The sequence below is a fragment of the Eumetopias jubatus genome, unplaced genomic scaffold (genome assembly GCF_037043125.1).
Source record: "Eumetopias jubatus isolate StellerSeaLion01/CBP00866 unplaced genomic scaffold, mEumJub1_p1.0 scaffold_4, whole genome shotgun sequence".
In the NCBI taxonomy this organism is placed as follows: domain Eukaryota; kingdom Metazoa; phylum Chordata; class Mammalia; order Carnivora; family Otariidae; genus Eumetopias; species Eumetopias jubatus.
In genome coordinates this window covers 178,045,813-178,072,930 of record NW_028274810.1, presented here as the reverse complement: position 1 = coordinate 178,072,930, position 27,118 = coordinate 178,045,813, and the positions used below count along the sequence as shown (strand labels likewise).

At 42.5% G+C, this 27,118-nt stretch overlaps 1 protein-coding gene across 2 annotated transcripts in view; it reads right to left on the bottom strand.

Moving 5' to 3' along the window:
* CA8 (carbonic anhydrase 8 (inactive)) overlaps window positions 1-25,822 on the bottom strand; it is a 91,476-nt gene extending 65,654 nt beyond the window's left edge. For both annotated transcript variants that reach the window (XM_028108437.2, XM_028108427.2), the window contains exons 1-3: window positions 25,482-25,822; window positions 23,929-24,120; window positions 13,063-13,187 (exon numbers count right to left, since the gene is read on the bottom strand). In XM_028108437.2, the coding sequence (XP_027964238.1) occupies window positions 13,063-13,187; window positions 23,929-24,120; window positions 25,482-25,581 (417 nt within the window). In that variant the 5' untranslated portion in view covers window positions 25,582-25,822. The remainder of the gene's footprint in view (window positions 1-13,062; window positions 13,188-23,928; window positions 24,121-25,481) is intronic.
* Window positions 25,823-27,118: the final 1,296 nt, after the last annotated feature.

The window sequence follows — 27,118 nt, the reverse complement described above, 5'->3', positions numbered from 1 at the left end:
CCTTACCTACAGCTGAGAGCACCTTTACAACCTTTCAAGGAACTGCAACCCCACCTTGTGCTGTTTTTTTTTTACCTAATTTGAGAGTGTTCTGGGATTAAAAGCAGTATGGATGTAATTGAGTCAAGTGACACTTGTTAAAATAGTATCATTTATTAACCCAAATTCATTAGCCTCTCCCTACCATGGTACCTCACTTTCTGATTCCCTCATTTTCCTATTAATTGCCCACGACTATTTCCAACACTCAAGTTCCATTTCTCAGCACATTGGCCTTTTCAAATCACTCATCAAGCCCTATTCCACTGGTCCTTTATGACACGTCTTGTGCCCACCTCCACTATTCCATGATATGTGTTCCCTCTTATATATTATCTTCTAAAGATTTTTTCACACATAACAGCCATTTTTAAAGAACTTATTTATTCATTTATTTTAGGGGGCGAGGGGCAGAGGGAGAGAGAGAATCTCAATCAGACTCCCCAAGGAACACAAAGCCTGATGCAGGGCTCGATCCTAAGACCCCGAGATCATAACCTGAGCCAAAATCAAGAGTCGGCCATCCAACCGACTGAGCCACCCAGGTGCCCCATAACAGCCATTTTTAATAGGTCTGTCACCCTGTTGGGAATCCGAACTTCTTCTAGACCTGAGTTATTTTTCATTTATTGTCATATATCAGCACCACACACAGCAGCAAATACATAATAGCTGCCCCCAAGTGTGTTTTGAATAGTCTGAAATCTAACCCTCCAATTATCTCTTCACATGTTTTTATCTTAATTCCACCTCTTCCAACCACACTACAGAGTCATTAAATACAAATGCTGTTGTCTTACATGTTGTGTACCTCACAGGGTTTGGCTTTAAATAGAGACCCCTAACAAATGTTGGCTAACTGAACGGTACACACCACTCCACCATCCTGCCTTCCTAAGAGACTCAAAACCCAGACGTAGCTTTCCTTTCATTTGCTCATGGGGAAGTCAGCCTCTAGAAGGGAAAGCCTCAAAGGAGGTAAGCCCCTGGAGCTCAGCAGAGGAAAAGGTAACAGACATTACTAATGGTACAGCCTCTATTCCAGACCCAAGCCACTGACGGACACGGCAAGCTCTAGCTCAGCTGGAAAACAGCAAGATTGGGAGCACCATTAAAGCACATCAGGGCTAATCGGTTAATTAGAAACAATGCCCACTGTTAAAAATCTGTGATATCTGTTCTCCGTGACAAGGTGGGTAAGTGACATTTGTTCTTAAAAATTATTGCAAAATAGTTCCAGCGCCCTACAACCCAAATTTGCAATAGGATTAGTAATTTAAGCCCTGGACCCAGCTCACCATTTCTGAAAAGTGAAACAGTTATTTATATATGTAAATACAACCATAGCTTTGGTTTAAACAGTGACTGGCCCAAGCTGAGATGTTGCGTTGCGCAAAAACCCACCCAAGTGAATTAGAAAGAAAAACATTAAATCCTGAACGTGCATCAAAATCCTTGCTCACTCCGTCTCCTAGCTCGTTTTAGAAAGTGGGAAACCGTGTGACTATCTTCGGTACAAAGGAGCGGCAAGCAAAAAGGGAATGATTTGGTCCCAGATGGTTAAAATGAGCAAACCTGCAATAGAAGGAAAGAGAACTTCCTCCACTGATTCCCAAAACGTAGGTGTCTCTTGCGTCGAGTGCCATCGAATTTTAAAAGGTACAAGGGAGAATTCTGAAGAGTCTTGTCTTATTAACAGGAAATCCCTCTTCCCTGTTCCCGGTTCCTATAAAGAGGGATTTTCCCTAAACAGGACTGGCCTTCCTCCTCTGCACTCCTTCAACTAACTTCTCTTTTTTTCTTCCTCTTTTGAAATTTGAGCTACCCTTACAGAGCAGGCTAATAAACCCTACCAGGAACCTCCGCCACCACTATCAGCTCTGTCCTCCCTCTCACCTCCGCCCCTTGCCTGCCACTGAATGGGCAGAGCCTTTTCTCTTTCACGCTAAACTATGTCTCCACTGTCGTTCTAGTCACGATACAGGTGACATTTTGTTCTCTGTATAAGGACTCTAATAAGAACTCTAGTTCTTAAGCTGTTCAAAACTCAGGCTGGAGAAAGGTATCCCTTTACGGATCTCCTCAGAGAACTCATCAATTTAGAGAACTCATCGAAGAATGTTCGCGACAAATACATTAACTCTGAATAATAATAATAAATCGGTTCCACTGAATAAGCTCTAGCGTCTGGAGCTCCAGGTGACTCATTAAGCTGTGTTTGGAGAACATACTTGCCTCAGGGTCCCCAAGTGAAAACATTAATTGGTGAAAAATAGGTTCATCTTTCATCTGTCAGCCCTTACAAGCATAAATGTTCCTTCTGTACCTAATGTTTACATTCAACAGTTTAAAATCTGGATTTCTGGGTGCCTGGGTGGCTCTGTTGGTTAAGCGACTGCCTTCGGCTCAGGTCATGATCCTGGAGTCCCGGGATCGAGTCCCGCATCGGGCTTCCTGCTCAGCGGGGAGTCTGCTTCTCCCTCTGACCCTCTTCCCTCTCATGCTTTCTATCTCTCATTCTCTCTCTCTCTCAAATAAATAAATAAAATCTTCAAAAAAAAAATAAATAAAATCTGGATTTCTTTTCTAGTCAAGGCTTCTAAAAAAAAAAAAAAACAAAACAACCATACTGTCATAAATCACAAGATTTACATCCAATACAGCTAATTATTCCCTTAAAATGCTTTTACAAAGTACTTTAAGTGAACACCAGATTGTGTTTAAACCACCATATGAGACACTTAAGTGGCTGGTGCCTCCAGTATTAACACCATTAATTTTTATAGTCTCTCCCTAAGTTTCATAAGGGTAGGTACAACTGTATTATCCTTATGTACCAGCGCAGGAATGGGGCTGAGATGGCTACACATGAGTCCCACAGCAAACATCACGGTGAAGCGGAATGAGTGTGGCTCTCCCCTCACTGACATTGCCCATCCCCAGAGCAGGCTTCCTCTGGGAAAACCAGGGCACCAAAAATTCCAGTTTCCCATAGGGCTTATGGCATGCTGTTCTAGGATTCTATCGGGAGCTCCATTGCGTGGCATCCTGAGAAGCTAAAAGAAAAAAAATGTATACAAGCACAGCAAAGCTGTAGCCAGGGCACAATTACCTTCCCAACATCACTGTGCCATTTTAAGTGGTCATTCTCTCTTTTTTTAAGATTTTTTTTTTTTTTTTTTTTGAGAGAGAGAGGGAGCAAGCACCATGAGCTGCAGAGGGAGAGGGAGAAGCAGACTCCCTGCTGAGCAAGGAGCCCGATGCGGGGGCTCGATCCCAGGAGCTTGGGATCATGACCTGAGCCGAAGGCAGACGCTTCACCAATGGAGCCAACCAGGGCCACCCCTTAAGCGGTCATTCTTAAATATGAAAAACAGAACAAAACAAACTTACATAGCTTTTATACTAATTAAGATCTTACAGAGTTAAAAAAATCTCTTAATATTCTTTTGTTTGATTAGAAGTTTTATCATACCATTACTCAACAACCTTACACAGGAAATATTTTATTTTCACTACAATATAAGCTGATGATATAAATTCTACTGCATATACACACATAATAATCATAAAAAGATGTCTCAGGAAATATCATGTTGACCAGACTTGTGGAGGATAATATATTCAAGTAAAGGGGGAACAGGGATTTTAAAGAAAACAGAAGACTTCAAATTTTTTCTTCATTCATATTCTATGTAGTAACAAACAACAACAACAGCAACAACAAAAAACCCTTTTGTTTTCCCCTCAGGAAATCTTCATTAGATTTTTATCATCACAACTACAATTGCCCCTTTGATGTCCCCCCATCTCTTCCTAATCACACGAATAACATAATAATAGGAATAATAACACCTTTCTAATATACAAAAAGCTTTACTCCTTGCCAACCTCTGAGCTAGTTTCAAGCCCCTTGCATAGACAGGAACATCAAGGCTGTAAGAGGTTCACTAGTTTGCCCAAGGTCGCAGAGCTGGCATCTCAGTCCTGGTTTTTCTGTCTTCCCAGCCTAAACTTTCACCAACCTGAGCACTCTGACCCCCTCCCACATAGTCCCACCAGTAAATGGCCTGGGTTTTCCAGCAGAACCTAAGACCTTTCTTAACTTTCCCCTCACCATCAAAACTTTCCTATCATGGGTCTCACTGAGCCTAATTATGTTCAGTTATGGCAGTCAAATTTACCCTGTAGCAGCGTTACACCTCACACAGTGCCTTTTACATACTAGTCGATAAATATTTTGTTTGGTTGACAATCATTTACATCTCAAATAATGGATCTGCTTTCTAACAACTGACTTCAAAACCTTCCTCTAATTAGCTTCTGACAGCCAGAGTCTGCATATTGCTTGACAGGATAGAGGGAATGATGCCCTTTAACTGTCATGAACACAACTGATTTAAACACTCACCAATTTGGGGGGGCGGGGCAGCGGGAGGAGACAACTCGCATACACTGCATTTGGACTTCCCCAGTGTAATAAACCCTACTTGTTGCCTTCCCCACTCATTGTTATCTCCCCATCACGTAGCCCAGAGCATGAACATTAGATTCCAAAGAAACACTTGATCAGACGCATGGATGCATGGATGGATGGATGAACAAACAACAGACGGACAAATGGACGAATAGACGGAAGAGAGTCATTTTAAAGATGGCCACTTGGTTACGGACTATATATTTAAATCTGAGTCTATCTTTTTATCTGAAGACTATTTTTTTAGAGGGCGGGAAAGGGACAGAGAGAGATGGAGAGAGAGAATCTTAAGCAGGCTCCATGCCAAGCAGGGAGCCTGACACAGGGATCGATCTCACAACCCTGAGATGATGGCTTGAGCCGAGATCAAGAGTTGGAAGCTTAACCAACTGAGCCACACAGGTGCCCCTATCTGAAGACATGTTAAGGAGATATGTTTTATTGTAGAATTTAGATCTGTTAGAACCCAACTGAAAATATTTTCAATCTGCAAGTCTATAACCACCTATAAATTATATATCCTATACATTTACAAAAACAATTTTTCATTTTGTACAAATTTGCTTTATGTTGTAAAAATATACATATAAAGGATTCTTTCAAATTTAGTTTGCCAAAAACATTTTATACATCTTCAAACAACAGCAAAGAAAAACCTACTAAAAAAATTTACAAATATAAAATCAAAGGTAAGTTCAAAGACTACTCAAAGGTCAAGTTGGCCTTATACACTTCTATTTCTAAGTGGGAGTGGCACATTGCCACATCATGTGGTACAGCTAAAAGAACATTTCTGTTTGTTCAACACTGTAATTTATTTTCTATTCAGCAAACTGTGAAGTTTCTACACTAAATACATTTTCATAAATGAGAAAATAAACATGCTAAATCAAAGCAGGAACTGTGATTTTTATGGAGTAAAAATGCAAGTGTTCATCAGAATTCAGGAAACAGGAAATTTGTTTTTATTTTTTTATTTTTTTACCCAGATGTGAGAGGGAGTTTCCACAATTATGACCACAGAAACGCCATAGCACAAAGTTCTAACTCCTTCATCTGTCTTTCACGAGGCTCAACCTGCTAGCCCCGCGGAAGATTCCAGGATGCCAGATTATAATCATAATAATCATTACATTGACAGTTTGTTCCTTTTTCTGGTCAAAAGAATAAAACTTCCCAGAGAAATTGAACATTCAAATTTTGAATCATTTCCTTTAGTTATCAGTCTTTACTCGCCCCCCGTTTTCTTCTCCTAAAGCAACCTCAATCCAAACTATTAACTACCATTGCAAATGAAATCTCAACACTATTGTTGATTTTCCCAGTAAGAATTAGCTTTGGAAAGTGGAAAAAAAAGCACCCCTTGGAGAAGTCAGTTCACAGGTGTTGTGTGGCCTCTGCCATTTCCTAGGTGTATGACCCTGAGCTAGTCTCCTTCTCCTCCAGACCTTGGTGAACACCCCGGCAAAGTGGGAGGACTACAGAATCCATTAAACCCACCCCAAGCCCCAGGGGGCAGCAAGGGTTCCACCTTCGTGACACCACAGTCCTGTACTTTCACGGAGCCACTGAGTTTGTCTTCATAGCCTATAAAGCCAGGGTCCCATGCCACAGCTTCGCTACAATCCTACACAAGGTACAACATGCCCACCTCTGAATGCGGATGCATGCAGACGCAAAAGCCCCTCACCGGAGTGTGTGGGGGGAGGTAGGGAGACAAAGACTGTTGTGTTGTCTCTTTTGATCTAACCTATTAGAGAAAAGACCAATATTAAAGGATAATCCTTTCTTAAATGGGATATTTAATTAAGCAAAATACCCCCTTCTCTACCCAGGCTGTATACATTATGGCTTCCGGTAAGTTGCCCTGTGACCCTTAACCTTTGGGAGCTTCAGATTTCTCCTACGTTAAACAGGAGTTTGCACCAGGTGAGCTCTAAAGCTCCTTTTGAAATAAATTAATTATACATCTTATTAAAAAATAATAAGAATGATTATATGTCTCATAGATCTAATCTCATCATGTTCTCTCACTGAAGTCAAGGAAAGTCAATGAAGTCTCTCATTTGGAAGCGATTCACAAACATGAAGCTCTACTTGAGCTATCCATGGAAATAATGGAAATGATATAACTTGAAAAGATCCTCATTTCACTGTTAACCAGGCAAACTCTTCCTGGTATCTTCCCAGAGTAGTAAAATAAATGAATACAGGATAAATGTCTTTCAGTCAGGCGAATGCACAAATGACTTGGGAGGCGGCGAAGCAAAAGGCCAGATCATTTTTACTAAAAGAAAACTTAAATGGCAGACACTAGTATTTGCCTGAAAAGGAAAGAAAAATATAGGATCACTGGGGCACCTGGGACTTGGGAGAGTGGGGAACGTAACATTCAGAATTGCCACTATATTATGAGATAACATTCTTCACAATGTTGTCGGCCTATTTTGCAACCAAGGCCTAGACTCTTTGCAACTGAAGAATCCTGCTCTGCACAATCAAACTTACTTTTTCTTTTTTTTCAATATTTACCTAATGCACTCAACTTCGCATAAAGAGCTGGTATGTGGCTCAGTTACCACTGAACCCTTTCAGCAATGGCTGCTCTTTAAATATGCAATATAAAGATAAGCATGTGTCCTACAATATGCTCTTTCTTGGTAATTCACTCTCAAATTATAAACTTTCAGGCCCACAGGGCCAGGAAGACAGACCCACCATGCATGATCTCCTGCTGGTCTGTGGGCAGGACCAGTGCCCATCCTGACAAGACTATCATTCATCTGCAGTGAAATAAGAAAATAGAACTAACGTAGTGAGTGTTTTAAAAGCTAGTGGGGCGCCTGGGTGGCTCAGTTGGTTAAGCGACTGCCTTCGGCTCAGGTCATGATCCTGGAGTCCCGGGATCGAGTCCTGTATCGGGCTCCCTGCTCAGCGGGGAGTCTGCTTCTCCCTCTAACCCTCCCCCCTCTCATGTGCTCTCTCTCTCTCTCTCATTCTCACTCTTTCAAAATAAATAAATAAATCTTTAAAAAAAAAAAAGCTAGAATCTGTTCAACTTACAGGTCTATGTTTATTCTCAGACTGCATCCTTCCTACATTTAGCTAGTAAAGATGTTCTCTCTATAAAATGATGGGGACAGCACAGTTAATATGTTCTTATTTAGAAAAAATAAAACTTGGCCACACTATTGGTTTCCCCATCCTCTAATTTTTTTTTAAAGATTTATTTATTTATTTATTTGAGAGAAAGAGCAGGCGGAGGGGCAGAGGGAGAGAAACCTAAGCAGACTCAGTGCTGAGCATGGAGCCCGACGTGGGGCTCGATCCCACGACCCCAAGATCATGACTCGAGCCGAAATCGAGAGTCAGATGCTTTACTGACTGAGCCACCCAGATACCCCTAATTTTTTTTTTTAATTTACTGCTCCAGCATAAAATCTAAATGCCTGGGAAGCACTCTTCCATAGAAGTATGAAAGTAGCAATTCATGTGTAAAGATTAATCATAATTTCCAAGAGCTATACAGGCCACAAAGTTAGGCTACCTCGAAGTCGCAAAGAAGCTGACAGTCTTCTCAGACAAGACACAAAAACAGAATATACAGCCTGAAAGTCAATTGTGAACCTAAATACTCAGACATTCCTCTACCAGTTAGATTTGTAAGAAAAATTACTGGGAAAATAAATAATTCCGGTGGTATGGTGGATGCCACTGTGAGCAAAATGGCACAATTCATAGAGCACTGAAGGTGGACTTCAAGAGCTATAGTATCTAGTGATTGTCCAAAGAAGATATGAAGTTTCTACAGCCATCAGAAGGACAAAGACACAAGAACTAATTTGATTGGATCTCTTAAATATCATGATGCAAAATATCTGCACGCTAAGTAAAAGAATTCCAGCTGGTACACATGACTCAGACGTTTATAAGAATATAGTTAATACATGCAAGCCCATTAGGTTTTCAGGTAACAGGAAGAAAAATGCAGTACAATTTATTTTTCTCTTGCTAAGGCACTGTCATGTAAGCATAAACTTCGAGTATTAATAATAGAATCCAGGTTTACAAGATGAAAGCACAGTGAGAATGTCAGATGCCGTGGAAGCTCGTGTGTTTCTCAAAACTAAAAACTGCAAGAAGAAAAAACAGAAGTGGCCTGCTTTACCCATCTTGCTTAGCAAAACAGCTGCCATTTAAATTGTTTAAAGTCACAAACTGTTAATTTGGGGAAACGATGCGGATGCTGGCTACTAGTAGTATCAAAAATATATTCAGGATCGTTTTTACTGCATTTATAATTTTAAAAAGTGGAGGGAGGTTGATGAATTACTGTCAAAAGCCATTCCTGTGCTACATGTAACAGACATGGTAATTATTTGTTTACAATGTTTAGTAAGCCATCCATTTAAGTTTAAACGAAATTAATAAAAACGAAGTATGTTGGGGCGCCGGGGTGGCACAGTTGGTTAAGCAGCTAATAACTCTTGGTTTTGGCTCAGGTCCTGTTCTCAGGGATGTGGAATGGAGCCCTGCGTCGGGATCTGCGCTCAGTGTGGAGTCTGCTGAAGATTCTTTCTTCCTCTGCCCCACCCCCTCTCAAATAAATAAATCTTTAAAAACAAAAAGGAAATACGTATACATATATGATTTGGAAATTAAAGTTAGTCTTAAAATGTAAATAAAATATGGAAAGGGTCTTAAAACTTTTTTTAATCACATACTCAAGAAGGTACCTACCTGATCCCCTCACTCTCCTCTCTTCTATTGGCAGGTGGTCCTTGTCTCCAAGGTGGCCCTTGAGGGTAGTTCAGGGCCAGGGGACCAATGGGAAGTTACCTACCTATCTCCACGTTAGCCTTCTCATTCCCTCCTGGACTATTCTACGTGGCGTCTGTCTCTTCTCTCTTTCAGCACACCATGTGAACCCTCTCTTCCTTAAAACCCAGCTCAGGGGCGCCTGGGTGGCTCAGTCAGTTAAGTGTCTGCTTTCGGCTCAGGTCATGATCTCGGGGTCCTGGGACTGAGCCCCGCATCAGGCTCTGTGCTCAGTGGGGAGTCTGCTTCTCCCTCTCCCTCTGCCCCTCCCCACTGCGCATGCTCTCTCTCGCTCACTCTCTCTCTCAAATAATAAATAAAATCTTTAAAAGAAACAAAATAAAAAATAAATAAGAAAATAAAAGAAATAAGATAAAACCCAGCTCAGTATTCACAGCCTCCATTAAAACAAAGCAAAACAAACTAAACAGAAAACACGTGGCTTGTAGATCTCTCCCTCTATTTCTGCACACTCCCTGCATTTATGTACTCAGTAGGATAGAGCACTAAACAAACACTGGATGATGAAACAAGTATTTTCTCTAGGATTGAATCAGGGATAATCTGGGATAACAAAGAATATAAATATTATTCATCATCTATTTTGGAAAAATTACAGCCAGTAATTCCATTATCCTAAATATAAATATTTCTGCAGAAACAGAGCCTATCAGAATTTAATCTTTACTCAAAACAAACCATTACCTGTGTTTAATGGACTAGAGCAGTTAAAATGCCACCAAGTAACAGGAACAGTCTGAACATGTGGTCTGGAAATTCTATTCGACCACAGAGCAAAAAGCACACACCACTGACTCGCTTAATCTAATTAAGCTTTCTCAAGGCTGTAAATTCTGTGTGTCACAAGCAAAGCCACTAAATTCTCGTCCACAAGTTGTTGCCTACCCAATTACCTCCATCTCTCCCTCTTTGAAGATGGGTCAAGAGGAAATGATGAAACAGTCTTTCAAACCCAAAGCAGCCCTGCCCATCAGTGTCCTCCAGCCCCTCACTCTGCCCTCCCCTACCCTGCAGGTTGCACTGTTTTGGACTGCTTTGTGTCCTCTCTCCTCTCTGACGCATCCTGGTGTGCGCTTTTCCTTCTCATGTTGGGTGAGGACAGCACAGGAGACAGAAGTGACACAGAGACAGGGCAGAATTGTTTTAAGGTAATAGAAGTGAGGGCGCCTGGGTGGCTCAGTTGGTTAAGCGACTGCCTTCGGCTCAGGTCATGATCCTGGAGTCCCGGGATCGAGTCCCACATCAGGCTTCCTGCTCAGCAGGGAGTCTGCTTCTCCCTCTGACCCTCTTCCCTCTCGTGATTTCTATCTCTCATTCTCTCTCTCTCTCAAATAAATAAATAAAATCTTTAAAAAAAAAAAAAGGTAATAGAAGTGAAAGGATGTCTGTAGGCACTGAGAAAAAAAAGTCCCTAGGATGGTAACATATGAAGTCCCGACCGTCCCCATCAAGGCCTTTATCACAATCTGCAATCATATACTCAGGTGCTTCCCAACTTATTGCAACCGATTCCCCCCTTCCCCTCCTTCCTTAAAACACTTAATATTTCACTTTTAAGACTCGAGTCTTGAGGCACCTGGGTGGCTCAGTGGGTTAAGCCTCTGCCTTCGGCTCAGGTCATGATCCCAGAGTCCTGGGATCAAGCCCCACAACGGACTTCCTGCTCGGCGGGGAGCCTGCTTCTCCCTCTGCCCCCATTCATGCTCTGTCTCTCTCTCTCTCAAATAAATAAGTAAATAAAATCTTAAAAAAAAAAAAGCATTCGAGTATTTTTTAATGAAAGGGATATCTTGAGATTCCAAAGGCACTTTTTAAGAATTATAATTAAAGTAATATGGAGAAATACTTCCTCTACCTTGATTCTACGAAGCACATGTATCACTTATAGGAATTATACAACAGTGATTTTCAGTCACTGAGGTGGGACTGGACACAGTATCTAGCCATGTTCAATTCCATACTTAAGGACACAGGCAGTTGGGAACAACAGAGAACGAAGACCGGCACCCCAGCTGCCCCCAAAATACACTGCTATGTGCCACCGAAGTGCTGTTTCCTGGAGAGAACTGTGGGTCCTTACAGGAAGACACATAAACAAGGCCTGGACCAACACCGACATCGCCTGAAGTTCACCAACACGGACTGCCTCTGAGTACCCGCAGTGGATGAATGATGGGTGTAAAGAGAATGAGGGGCGCCTGGGTGGCTCAGTCGTTGGGCGTCTGCCTTCAGCTCAGGTCATGATCCCAGGGTCCTGGCACCGAGCCCTGCATCGGGCTCCCTGCTCCGCGGGAAGCCTGCTTCTCCCTCTCCCACTCCCCCCGCTTGTGTTCCCTCTCTTGCTGTGTCTCTCTCTGTCAAATAAATAAATAAAATCTTTAAAAAAAAAAGAGAGAAGAATGGGAGGGAGACATTTTTTCAGGAGCTTAGTCAAAGTGGGCCATTATAACAAACAACCACTGATGGGGTGGCTTACAGGACATTTATCTCACAGTTCTGAAGGTTGAGCGATCCAAGATCAAAAGGCTGGTAGAACTGATGTCTGGTGAGGACCCCCTTCCTGGATTGCAGGCAGCCATCCTCTTGTCGCGCCCTCACATGGCAATTAGCAGGGAAAAGCAAGCTCTCTCTGGACTCTTAAAAGGGCACTAATTCCATTCACAAGGACTCCACCCTGGTGACCTCATCTAACCCTAATTACATCCCAAAGGCCCCACCGCCTGATACCATCATATGCAACATACGACTGGGGGGGAAGGGGGAGAGGCACCAACACTTTGGTCCATAACTGGAACCCACAGGATCAGTGAAAGAGACACTGTAGACATTAAAGGTTACAATCCATGAGTGCCATGGCAACAATCTGTCAAGTATGCTGGGCACACAGAAGAGGGAGCAATTAATTCTGCTTAGGGAAGGGACTCAGAAAAAGTCCCATGGAAGAAAGGATACTTCAACTAGGTATTGAAGAAAGAGTAGGAATTGACTAAGAAGGTAAGTGAAGACAAAAGAATGACTCTTTAAAAATCTCCTTCTCTCTCTCTCTCTCTCTAATTGCCTGGGGTGAATAAAACCAACTTGCCAATTTTAATCAGAGCTAAATTAGACTTTTGACTAATGTTGAGATTTCTCCAAAAGTTATTGGTTTTCAGTTTATCATCTATTCATAGCATCTACAAAAATGACCTACTGATGGGGCGCCTGGGTGGCTCAATTGGTTAAGCGACTGCCTTCAGCTCAGGTCATGATCTCAGGGTCCTGGGATCGAGCCCCACATCGGGCTCCCTGCTCGGCGGGAAGCCTGCTTCTCCCTCTCTCACTACCCCTGCTTGTGTTCCCTCTCTCGCTGTCTCTCTGTGTCAAATAAATAAATAAATAAATAAATCTTAAAAAAAAAAAAAAAAACGACCTAATGAATTTGCAGAGGCAGCAGAATTTTTAGAACAGTAACAATACTGAAATGAAACTTAATAGTGTGGTTTACCTTTATGGCCAATTGCCCCTGTGCATTCTTCAAGCTCACCAAAGTCAATGGGAAGTGTCATTTGCTGCCGAAGCATACATTTCCTTAAGCACTTTGTTACTTTAATATAAATTGATAAAATTTAAATGCTATACACCTACTTCTAAACTCAACCATTCTCAGTAAATCGCTGAATACTTCACATAAACAGTAAGATTTTTACAAGATGATTTGTTATTCTTACCTCCATGGGAAAAGCTTTGAAATTAACTGTGTGCTCAGAACCACGCTGGTTTTCTCTCCCCCAATGAAATCTAACTTCATACAGTTCAAATTCATGCCCTTGAGGCAATGGACCTCCTGACAGAACTGAAAAAAGAAAGTAAGTTCTGTTTAATTAACAGAAATCATATTCATCAGTACAGTAGAATACTGTAGAATAAACATGGGGGACGTTTTTTGTCAGAAAGCTCTTGTGAGCTCTAAAGATTAAATTCATATAGCCAAAATGAGAAATATATTCTAACTGTGGGAAGCATTCACACTATCATACTGATACAGTAAAGTTCAAAAACTCTGAAATACTTGGTAATATTGCATACCATCAACTTCTTGTGTGTTTCAGGTAAAGGAGTAGACAAAGAAGACACAGAGGACCTATCTCCCTGAGACTTACACTTGGCACTGCTCAGGAGACAAGGACAGGGTTTACATCTCAGACTGACCAATAATTTGCTATCGACCAATCAATAAATTAAATCTTGTTTACAGATCATCCATCTGTACCATACTTTCAATTTAGAGAATAAGTGTAAGCTAACAAAATTACCCTTGAAAAGAATGTTTACACCAATATGATTTTTCGAAAACAAAATCATACTTATTTACCATTTAGTACCACAGACATGCAAATGAAATAATTATGATAAAACATTAACAATATTTAAAATGTTAACATTTGGGGGAAAAATGTTAACATTTGTTCTACAGGGCCCTGCCTCTATTTCTTACTTCTGGATAGGACCCAGAACTTTGTCCCAAACAAGAACACTCTAAAGGATGATGAAAAATACATTTGTGCAAAAGAACCTGCCTTGAGGCAATAAAAACACTTTCCTTAAACACACCCCGGTGTCATAGAGAAAAACTTGGTTCATTACAGACGACCAGTTTTGACACAAATGAAGACTGTCTGCATTTTTCCTATAAAACCTGTGAATTCTAGGGGCGCCTGGGTGGCACAGTCTGTTAAGTGTCCGACTCTTGGTTTCGGCTCAGGTCATGATCTCAGTCCTGGGATCCAGCCCCGCAGTGGGCTCCCCACTCAGTATGGAGTCTGCTTGAGAGTCTCTCTTTCCCTCTCCCTCTGCCCCTCCCGCTCATGCTGGCTCTCTCTCTTTCTCTAAAATAAATAAAACCTTTAAAAAAAAAAAAAAACTTGTTGATTCTAAATGGTATCAGCTAAGAATTTTAAGTTATTTTTAGTCCAGGAGCTGACAAAATTTGTCTCCTTCCCCAGGAAGCAGTCTCTGAAAGAGAGGGGCATTCACACTTGGGCCGGCATTGCAGAGGAAGCAGTACGCCCAGAGCTGAGTGCCACACAGAGGAACGGGCCTGTGTTCAGCCTTACCCTAAACCCTAGAGGACAGGAAAGGGAATTGGTGTGGCAATATTTATTTGTTTGGCTGGTTCTTCTTCTAATCGCTTGTTCCAAGAAGAATTTAAGGCTTCTTACATCAAGTACCTGTCATCCAGCCAGAAGGCATAAATCAGAAAGAAGAGCAAAGGGAAAATGAAGACAGAGACAGAAAACAGATGGAGAACTGCACAAATGAATGCCAAGAAGTCCTTACGAAAAGTACCCTGTACGTGTGGTTCTATGTTTTCTGCCAGCTCAAAGAAGAAAAAGAGCATCAGCAGCAAAACACAACTGTAATTTTCCTCTCCAGGGGAAAGGAAGTGAGACACATGGCCCTTAGGATAACACTATCTCACACACGACTTTTAGGTTTTCTTCATGCTTGGTCTTATTTTAAGTTGTACAACAAATCGGAGGGGTCAGGAGCACCGAGGTGGCACAGTCGGTTACACATCCAACTCTTGGTTTCAGCTCAGGTCGTGATCTCAGGGTCGTGAGATCGAGCCCCACATCAGGCTCTGTGCTCAGTGCAGAAGTCTGCTTGAGATTCTTCCTCTCCCTGCCCCTTCTGCTTATCCCCCCTCTCTTTCTCAGATAAATAAATCTTTAAAAAAAAAAAATTGGAGGGTTCAATCAGTGTCCCCATCCCAATGAACAGGGGAGAAAGTGTAGCTGGGACAGTTCAAGTGTGACCTGCCCCGGGGCACCCAGCTAGCCAGCTCCAGGAGCCTGGAACTCCAATCTTCTGACCCACATCTCACCCTGAGACAGGACAGGGAAATTCAAATCTCTGCATCTGTGAGCCAGAGCTGAAAAAAACAGTGAGTTCTTTAAGCCTGGGTTTCTAAACTGCAGTCCCTCCTTTGAGTACTACACCTCATCCTATTTCCCAAAACAATAAAAAAAAAAAAGTGAACACGTGGATCACAAAGGTTTACAGATATCCCAAACTGCACAGCAAGCACAAGGCATGTTCTCCAATAACCAACTTGTATTTCAACCGGCAATGCCACAGTTTGTGAATACCCTCAAAAAATCACTCCTTTCCCACTGGCTGCCTGATGTTGGTCTTATGAAAAACCAGGAAGGAAGTCTGGACTGTACCCACTCCCAGAGGTGGAATGTATCCCACCTCCCAAACCAAAAAGAATCCATGGGAAAAAGCTTCTTGTAACATCCCGTGCCACACCCCAGCCTGCACCATCAGAACTCGAAAACACTCCCCACTTTTTTTTAAAACACTTTTTTTTAAAAGATTTCATTTATTTATTTATTTATTTATTTATTTATTTATTTATTTATTTGCGAGAGAGACAGAGATAGTGAGAGAACAGGAGCAGGCAAAGGGAGAGGGAGAAGCAAGCTTCCCACGGAGCAAGGAGCCCGATGCGGGGCTCGATCACAGGACCCTGGGATCGTGACCTGAGCCGAAGGCAGACGCTTAACCAACTGAGCCACCCAGGTGCCCCCCAACACTCTACTTTCAACAGAAGGTGGAAATTGTCTAAGAGGAGGCTTAGCTCTGCGTTGCTGAGGAAAAAGAAAGGGCAGCACTGTGAATTGGAAGCACGTGACATGGGAAAGAGGATTTATAAAATCTTTCCCCCAAATTTCTTTGTAGGGCTCAAGCACAGAAGTGCACCATATTTCTGGGCTGGTATAGAGCCGTCTACCCATACTTTCCTATAGAAACAGAGGAAAGTGACTTTGACAGTGAATTCAGGGCCCCAAAATACAACGCCCATCTGATTGATGCCCAGTACTTCTTTCCCAGGAACCAAGCCTTTAGTTTAGAACTTGAAGACAGAGCTGCCATTTTAAATGCCCTTAGAAACTCAAACTGCACCAATTTATGTGTTGACAGGGAACAGTTCCAGGCCCACAGGGCTTCATTTACTCATCCTTTCAACCAATATTTTTATACCAGGTACCACATTAAATGCTTAAGATATACTGACTTGGCTAAAACTGACAACTTTCACTAGCCTCACGGATCTTACATTCTATTAGAGTGAAATGAAAATTCGCACATTTATGAAGATCAACGTTTTGCTGAGTGGTATTTGGTCACCACCTGGCAGATTTGTTAGCTGTGATGTCATTATGTTCAATAAAATTATAATGAAATAAGACCCTCATGGGTCTTACACTCCATTGGGTTGAAAAATAAACACAAAGAAGGGAAGCCTTTTGCCCAGGCCTGGTCCCCAGGGAGAGGAGACAAAGACGCCGCTTTCAGCCAGCAATCAAGGCTCCGGGTACCTTTTGCTTTTGCTGCAGATGAATAGTCCAAAGTTAAACCACACTAAAATCACACGGCTGTACAAAGCCATAAAAAATAACAAAATACTGAGTTCAGAATTTTATGAGGTGCCAGCTAAAAGCATTACCTGTTCATCCCCCAAGAATGATTGCATTGACAGACTAAAAATAAATAGTAGCTCTGTTTTACCCATTTGGTAACATCCTCTTAAAGCATTATTCTCCCTTTGCACAGCTTGTTTTTTTAATAAGAAAACTAGTCATACCAAAAGGGGTGCATTTTTCCTACACTTACGAGCATCAGATTTTGCTGAGTGATGTTTTGTCACCATGTGGTAGGTTTATTACTTGTAATGTCATTATGTTCAATAAAATTACAATGAAACAACATGAAACTCCTACTGATGACACACTGCACTTCCTTAGAGTAACACACTTGTGGAAAGAATATAAAGTAAACTGATGCCATTAGCACTAGCTGCTTTTTCCTTAATAACGGGCACGGCTGTTATGCTTATACATATAAAAAGATCTCCTTTCAGAAGCCTCTGCAAAATCTGAGAACCCCATAAAGACATGATATATATGCATTTACCTAAATCTAGCTAAGCTTCCACAAGCCTTTGCTGAAAACAAATTTGCCAGATAGTTCAAAGGCTGTTGATCAAGGCTTATCACCCCCACTTGTTTCATTTGAGTTCAACCCGCATTTAAAGATGGACTCCATGCCCAGCCCTGTGTTGCCCACCAAGGAGGTAAAAAGAAGGACACAGTGTCTGTGCTGGCTGGACATTCTCAGTGCTTAAGAAACTTAATACTGTCATTTAAACGTGAGGAGCAGTAAGGGAAAGTGCAAAGGAACCAGGAGAGCACCGAGCAAGTGCGATGCCAGAACCAAGAGGGCATCGGAAGGTCAGAGAAGACTTTCCAGAGGAGATCACTAAGCAGAGTCTGGAAGAGGAAGCTAAGGGAAGTGAGTAAGTACAGTCCAAGCAGAGAGAAGGGGCTGAGAAAAGCCTGAGTCTATTTCAGGAGAATAAAGGTAGGCTTCAAGATGCAAGCACCAGGAGGGGACTTGTAGGCTATGCCTAAGAACTGGGAGTTTATCATGGAGGGAATCAACAATAGCTTTTAAGCAGAGGGCTAATATCTTCTGCATTTAAAATGTTATTCCCAGGGGTGCCTGGGTGGTTCAGTTGGTTAAGTCTCTGCCTTCGGCTCAGGTCATGATCCCAGGGTCCTGGGATCGAGCCCCACATCGAGCTCCCTGCTCAGCTGGGAGACTGCATCTCCCTCTCCTGTTCCCTCTGCTTGTGCTCTCTCTGTGTCAAATAAATAAATACATAATCTTTAAAAAATAAAAAAATAAAGTGCTATTCCCATACCTTCACGGACAGTGGACCAGAAAAGCGCAAGCCTAACTAGTAGCCTGTCATAACCCAAGCACAGATGGTGAGGCCCGGAGACAGAGTCCTCTGACCAGAGCCGTATCTCCAACACGGAGGGAAACTGTTGATGGTCCCTGATGCATCCCTCAAATGCCCCTAAAGACCCAAACAGTTCATCCTCGATGGGTCTAAAGATTTTATAACTTCAGTTTAACTTCTAAGGAATCCAAAATGTATTCACAAAACATTCCAAAAATAGTATAAATTAGTTCTTCTAAAAAGCATTTGAAATCTTAAAAGCAAAAAATCAATTCTTTTACTGCCTTTAGCTTCTAACCTACAGTTTCATTTCATATTAAAAGAACGAATATCGTCAGCTCTTAAGAGTGGGGTTAACACGGACGGTGTGGGGAGGAGGCCAGTTAGCCTGGGTCTGCATGAGCAAAGGGAAACAGATTAAAGCAACTGTCCAGGTAATGCAAACCCCCAAAGTTAGCTAACAATAAGGACAATCATAAAGAAACTCAACCCTGACATCTCATATAAGTAAACAATACAGAACCACTTCCTAAGTGAAAATAATTTTAAGATATTTTTGACCACTTCATCTTTCAATCAGCAAAGCACTACAAAGAAGTTGTCATGTTTTTGGGAAAAAAAAAAAAGTCTGATAAATAATAAAAGTAATCTAGCCTAAATTTAATACTGAGAATTAGAAAAGACCCAGAAGTAAAACTGTCTAATTAGGGTTTCTATAATAAGTTACAGCGAAGGGCACAAATGACCTATCCTGATTAGCAATTTCTCCCATACCGATGGCCCATTAAAAACGTCATTACCCTTAACACACAGCTTGTCGTCAGATGGAATGACATTCTATTGCAGAAGCTTGGCCAGTCTCACACTTTCTCATGACTTAAGTAAGTATCCAACCACTCAGGCTAGAAATCTACAGTTATATTTTTATACTTAAGCAACTCTTTCTGCCGCTGTAACATGTCTGATTTTCAGTTGTGTACACAAAACATGGCAATTCCTGTGCTACACTGATTCACAGGTCCGACAGAGATTAAATGACAGATGCGGCAGCCTGAATAACGCTCTCCGTACTCCAGGAGATCACAGGACCCAGAATGTGAAGCTCGGCTCCACTCCATGTTAGGAGGCACTCTTGTCACCTTGAAAGATGCTGAGAGCAGAGGGCGAAGCACAGTGACAGGACCCAAAGCGTGGTCCAGTGCCAGGGGCTCCTCCCCAGCGCATCCTTCCAACGGGTCCCTCCTCACCCCTGTTCCACATGGCCAAACACCGACTCCCTGTGGACGGCATCTCAGAAATCTCCCCGTGTCATCCCTGATTTTCCACTGGCACTGCCAACACAGCAGCTCCCCCTCTCTCCCAGATCCCATCTTACTCAGTATGGCCCGGTGAATTTTCCTAAAGCAACGTATTTTACAGGGGGGAAAAAAAAAAGGTTATACTCTTTAGACTTGATTCAAGATCCCTCATGAGTTTGCTCCAACACAGCCTCTCGATGTATATATTAACCTCATTTACCATGAATCAGTATTTTCTTCCAGATACACTTCAGGATTCATTCTTCCTCATCCAATGTCTAGACCTTCAAATCGCTGTCTTTTCTGCTTGTTGCCCTCTCTTCCCATATAGCCCAATCTTCCCCATCCAAATGCTGTTCACTCTTCAGTGATCACTGCAAATGCTACTTCCTCTGCCCATCCTCCCCTAATAATGGCAGCCCAAAATCATCTCTTCCTGTACACCTATCTTTCATAATCCACCACTGTAATCTTCTTAAGGGCAGGTTGGGGGCTTGATTTCTATTTACCTGATCCAAAGCAGGTAGGTAAAACAAAGATTACATCTTTGCAAGCCAGAGGAAACCAGTAACAGAAGCCAATGCAAATTGCTAAGTGGAAGAAGTCAATGTATGCTTCCAACTATACGACATTCTGAAAAATGCAGAACTATGGTAATGGTAAAAAGATCAGTGATTGCCAGGAGCTGGAAAGAGGAAGGAAAGAGTAGATAGAGCACAGAGGAGTTTTAAGATAATGAAACTATTCTGTAGGACAGTATGATGGTGGAGACATGCCATTGTACATTTGTGGAAGCCCACAGAATTGGCAACACCAGAAGTGAACCCTGATGTAAACTCTAGGTTTTAGGTGATGATGATGTGTCAACACAGGTTCAGCAACTGTAACAAATGTGCCACTCTGGTTCAACTCTTTTGCCTGTGGGTCAACAACCAGAATGCTGACAGTCAGGTGTGAGCCACCACATCCCTTTCTCCAGAAAAATGGGTAACATAGTCTACAGAAGTTCCGTCTACAACATGGCCAGATCCTTACATGATCACATTACTGTGATGTCCACCAGATCACAACCCCTGCCCAGGTGCACAGAGCTTCTAATCCAATTTTTAGACTCATTCTTAAATATGAACAAAGAGCCAAAGATAACTAAACACTTGAGAAGAACTCCCATCTTAAAGAGAGAGACCAAACAAATAGAAGGACCCAGAATAAAGAGAGACATAGAAAGAACAGGGGAAAAAAGCAATACAGAAAACAATGGAAAAAGAGTCTGCATTTATAAAATAAATAGCAGAAGTTGTACTTGAACAACCAAGAAAAATCATAGAAGCAGCACAGTTTTTTTAGAAGTAAAAAATGTAAGAGCAGGAAATATAATAGAAAGACCAAAAGAGGGGCGCCTGGGTGGCTCAGTCGTTAAGTGTCTGCCTTCAGCTCAGGTCATGATCCCAGGGCCCTGGGATCAAGCCCCGCATCGGGCTCCCTGCTCCACGGGAAGCCTGCTTCTCCCTCCCCCACTCCCCCTGCTTGTGTTCCCTCTCTTGCTGTGTCTCTGCCAAATAAATAAAAATCTTAAAAAAAAAAAAAAGACTAAAAGACATAAGTTGAGGAAATCTACCAGGAAGTAGAACAAAAAGACAAAAACAGAGGAGTTATGAAAGAATAAAGGAAAACCAGAAAACTTATCAATTACATAATGTAAGAAAATTTCTAAGAAATGGAAGACACAATCATCCTGATCAAAAGGCCCACAAAGCACCCAGCACAGAGACACACAAGGAATCCAAACATTAGCCCTCACATGCCCTTCTTCTTAGGAAATTACTGGAAGATGGACTATAGGAGGGAATAAACCAAAGAAACTCCTTGAAATGAGGGATCAACTACAAAAGTGGCTGCCCAGCATCCAGGAAACATGGGATTGGACACAAGAGATAAGCAAAGGGACCTCCTAGGCATAAGGTCCAGGGAGCTGCAGGTGATGGCTAGAGGGCAGGCCTAGAGATCAAGCGATCCAGAGGGGCAGAAGAAGGGAGAAGCCTCCAAGGGGAGGTGGGAAAGACCAAAGGAAGGAAGGGAGGGACTTCTCAGGGTAGCTCTGCCATCTGTCAGAGTCTGGAAACAAAATCATAATAGATAAAATAAGAAAATAAATAAACAAGAATGCATTAACTCCAGGGGAGAAAAACTCCACATTGTTCAATAAAGGAAAGAGAATATAGTCTCAGCTGGAAACAACAGCTACATGGTCACAGTGATAAAAATACTGAGTATTAATTTAAAGAAAAACCATAACTTAAGTATACAGGGACAACAGAGGGGCAAACCATGATGGCAGAGGGCAGTAAGAGAACCAGCCTCATTCCCATAGCAGGAAGTTCACAGATTTCTTAAACGTCAAAGCAGGACGGTATGAACATATCCATAAGGGATGGAGACAGGAGAAGTAGCTAAGAATTGAACGTGGTTGTCACCAGGGCAAAAAGTTTTAGCGGGGGGCTGGGGGGTAGGGTCTCACCAGGGGCAGAGAGAAACAACATATAGCACAAGTCAACTATTTAAATTATGTGTATATCCTATTTTGATAAAGATAACCCTTGAATTAAATAAATGAAGGACGGGGTGCTCGGGGCTTGCAGATTACTCCTTTGAAAAGCTTAAATATCCTAGGAAAATAAATGGTCCACGCATGGTATTTTTTTGTCCCTTCTTTTTTAAGTTTGAGAAATATGGAAAAGGCAGAAACAACGAAGATGACATTATTCCAGCAGCAGAAAGGAGACAGGGCATCTAAAGGTGCAAGCTCTCCAAGGAGGCAGGAGTAAGGGGTCTGGAACATGTGTATCCAAATTAGGCTGGGACAGAGAGCTCTCCCCTGCTGGTCAGGGGTGGAGGATGGAGGGGACTGGACCGCAAGGGAAAACCTTGTGGTTAGAGAGTCGAGACACTGCTTGATAGTCTCTGTTTTGGGGATGAGTGAAGGGGCCAAGGAAAATCGTGAATTTTGAGAAGGTACCAGAAGGAAATGTTAAATTCAACTTGATGAAGCAAATTGGATCTTAGAGCAGAGAGTATTTGTACTCAGTCATTCCTCCATGCTTCCATATTTCATAACTCTTCCATAACATCTTTATACTAATACTTTAAAGGACTCTCTTTTCACTAAACTATGAATCCTTGAGAACAGTCTTATGCCTTTGTCTTCTACGCATACACATTCACCACGGTGCCTGATGTGAAATGCATTTTTGTTCTGTAGATATATAAATGTTTATTTCCAGAAATACAAAGGCATGTCAACACACCGATACACATTTATTATATTAATATGCTTTCTATAAACCAGGACAGTCAGCATTTCATAATTTTACTATAGAGTTTAAAAATAATACCTAATGTCCCTCATGGATAGCCCCCCCCCAAAAAAAATCTTAACTTAAGGTCAAATTTACATCTGAAGCTGTCTCTCTTTGACTACATATAATAACACCTAGGATCTGTCTGGGGTGATGCCCATACCTTAACTCAACTCAGAACATCAGGAAAGACTACATGAATCTATGACTAACTAGCTCGTAGATTCTAAAGTAAAGTTCAGGAACATTCACAATGAGTTTTAAAACAAAAATTCCATAGTTGAAAATCAATGCCTGCCCTGTCAAATAATAAACCTAAAGAGTTTATGGTTTGAAATATCAAATTATTGATTCAGAATTAATTTTGAGTACAGGTGATCTCTGTTCATTAGTACTTCCCAATATTTCAACATACTCTAATTTTATATTCCTTCCAAGAGAGAAATCCAACTATTCACTAAGAAAAGCATAATATAATGCTAATTTTTAAGAAATTCTTCTTTCTTCTCCCCTGCTTTTAAGCCAATTTCCTTGATAATTTCCAACACCTTTTCCACAAAACATTTCAAATCCATCTCAAACAGGTTCAAAGGGGAGAGGAAGAGCTAAAACTAAATACAAACAAGAGTTTTGTTGGCCATTTAAATCTTTTACTAAGGTTAAAGGATGTTTTTGATTACTATTAAAATCCCTGCCACACTAATATAGAGAAAATTAATTTGAGAAGTCTATCTCAAATGCCAGATTATGTCAATAAATCCTAATCTTTAGTTTTACAAAGCAGCAAAACAGAATTTTAATTTTCTAAATGAATTAAGCTAATGAACGATTTGGGACAAAATGCAGATTAGTACACCTGAATATACTTTTCCTTAAATCCCACAAAGTTTAAGTTGATCAACTAAGGTTGTTCCAGCAATCATATAATACAACCAAACTACCATCTCCATAATTTCATCCTTTTATCCTTTCAAAAACATTTTAGAAATGCATTTTATAGTATACTAAGCTATCCTGATAATGGTACTATGTTAATTCTACTTTTAAAGTCATATAAGCCAAATCAGTTCAATAGCTCCATAAGAACTTCTAATTTACAAAGGCATGCAAAAGCATCTTCTAATATACCTGATTTTGACTTCAGGATAACCTGAATGGTATGTCCGTCATTGGTGACTTCGCAGTCTCGGCAGACCACATAATTTGGGGAGAGGCGGACATCCAGCAGTGAGGGGTCATATCTAGCTTCTCTTGAGTTTAAGTTAATGGGAGACTGGTATTCCCCATTAGCATCAGGAAACACCAAGCCCCACTCAACACCTAAGCACAAAAAAAAAAAGCAAATTTAGAACAGGTTAAAAGAAAGTTCCAACAAAATTTAACATGTAAAAGCTAGTTTAGACACTGTTTATGATCCTTGGCATTATTAAGGTCATGACTATTGTTTCTTTACAGATGAAATATGGTAAATGTGTATGAATTTCTGCATTCATATTTTCAATGATCTAATGCTATCAAATACCACACACAAAGTATTGTACTAACAAAATATTCTATTTGTCTTTGTCCGCACAGATGTAATAATACGTGATTCTAGAAAATTTAGGTCTTTAAGTGACTGAAAAAGAAATCAATAGTTCCACAAAAATTTCCTCGCTCATTAGTTCAATTACATGTAGTACTTGAGAAATATCCGAAAGTCTGAACTTGCTTGATGAGAGCCAAAAACCATAAATCTGATGCTCATGAATAAACACCTCTTATCAGAAAGGCAAATACATGGGCACCTGGGTGGCTCAGGTGGTTAAGCGTCTGCCTTCGGCTCAGGTCATGATCCCGGGGTCCTGGGATCGAGTCCCACATCGGGCTCCCCGCTAGGCGGGGAGCCTGCTTCTCCCTCTGCCTCTCTCTCTCTGACTCTCATGAATAAAAAATAAAATATTTAAAAAACGCAAATACAGCAATTCTGAAGTGGTCTTATGCATATATACGCACACCGATATAATCATACAATATATACATATATTCTCTTAGCATATTTTGTAAAATTATAAATTCCCCCATTTGTTTCGACATCAGAACCAGTGGTCATTTAGGAGCACCAGTGGTCTATTAGGAGTCCTACATCTTCCGGGATAAATAGAGCAAACAAAACTTTTAAAAGTCAACGCCCTTCCGACCAAGCCCACTGATTCAGCTTGAAATTGGGACTTCTTTGGAGTTGAGCACTGTTAGTACCCTTCATGCAAAGAGTAGTGGCAAGAATGCTTTCTCCCAGCAGGGTCCGCACAGCAAGCAAGAAACGAATAGTTTCGGTACCACTGTGTACCTAAGGTGCTGGGTGAAACGTAACGCAGCTCTTCGCGGGCACTCAGCACACACAAGGGTTCCAGGCGCAGCGTAAGGCTGGCCCTCCGCATGGCCGCAGGTGCCAACTGCGGCGCGGCAGCACGGCCCGGCTCCCCGACGCGAACGCCAGGCGGCGGGCACGCCCGCTCTGCCTGAGGCCACTTCGGCCCCAAATCGAGCCTGGGGAGCGGGAAAGCGACAGAGACGCACGTGGGAAAGAGGGGACGCGGCGGTGCTGGGAGCGCGCGAGAGCTGCAGGGACTCGGCGCTCGGCGGGACGCACACGCGGGGCCCCGGACCCCGGACACCCCGCCCGACTCGCGGCCGGTTACCTTCTTCGTAGCCCCACTCCACCCCCTCCTCCTCTTCCTCTTCATCCTCTTCCTTCTCCGGGAAGGCGACGGAATCTTCGATGAAGCTCAGGTCAGCCATGGGAAAGGCCGTGGATCCCCTCGGCGCCCTCGCCCGCGGTGCCTGCGCGGCCGCAGGGAAGCGGACAGGAGTGGGAGTGTGAGGCCGAGCGGGAGCGCGTGGGGGTGCGAGGGCACGAGTGTGTGAGTGTGAGCGCGCGCGTGTGGGTGTGAGCGCGCGAGCGGGCGCGAGGCGGGCGCGGGCTGAGCCGGAGTTTTGGGCGGCCGGGGCAGGGAGCGCGCGTCCGGAGTCCCGGCGGAGCGCGAGGGGAACCGCAGCACCAGGAGCCGCAGCGGGCGGATTATAAACACGACCGGGGCGTGTCTGGCACGGGAGGATCCGCCCCCTTCGCTCGGTGGCCCCGGCGCCGGGGGCTGGACAACAGTTAAGGGCCTGGGGCCACCGGCCCCACCGGGGAAATTGCGGAAGCCCGGCCGCCCTACCTGCGGGGTTGGCTCCCCACTCCCGGCTCTCCCACGCTTACCTTCAGAAGCCTGCGAATCGCCCAAGGACCCGTGTGTGCAGGCCCTAGACCCGGGGCTTTCTAGCTTATTTACTTTCGGCTTTCCGACAGGAAGTACCAAAAAAAAAAAAAAAAAGCGGAGGGGTGGGTCGGGAAGGAGAGGGATTAATTGCCATGGGTAAGAGAAAGGAGAGGGCTGGGAAGACCCTGCAAGAAGTTTCCCACTCTGAATTTTTATTATTGGCTATTTACTTTATCCTTCGTCCTTAAAGGACGGTGGAAAGGAGAATGGAAAATTTTCCAAGAAACTTGTAGTTCCTAAAACATGTAAGACAGAATTGTTTTAATCCAGAAAAGTGGATATAATTTGGGGATTTGTTTTCCCTAAAAGAAATTATATCTCAAAAGCAAGAGTGCTGACAAACAATAAAGAAAGGGTGTTTGGTTTTAGTTTCAGAGTCTGGGCGCTGTTGCAGGTACAGCTTGCTGGGCACAAGACTCCCAGACGCCCAGTGACATCGTGTAAATAATGAAATGCACACATTGCATAACCAACAGGAACTTTCCTGATCCTAAGAGGTCGCATGGTTACCTCTTAAACGGACTTCCCAATGACTTAATGCCTTGACCTTCGTGTTTCAATGCGTTTTAAAAGCCCCAGCTAATAACCCCTGATCAGGTTAACTCCATATTTTTAGAAGCTCAGATTTGGACCTTAAGCAGAATTTGTGTTTTGGCGGGGGGGGGGGGTTGGTTTTCTCTTTTAACTTTTTTTTGATGTTATGTTAATCACCATACGTTACATCGTTAGTTTTTGATCTAGTGTTCCATGATTCGGTGTTTGCGTATAACACCCGGTGCTCCATGCAGAAGGTGCCCTCTTTAATACCCATCACCAGGCCAACCCATTGCCCACCCCCTTCCCCTCTAGAACCCTCAGTTTGTTTCTCAGAGTCCATAGTCTCTCATGGTTCGTCTCCCCCTTGGATTCCCAGACCCCTTCATTTTTCCCTTCCTGTCTTCTTTTTTTTCTTTTTTCTTAACATATAATGTATTATTTGTTTTCAGAGGTACAGGTCTGTGATTCAACAAAGC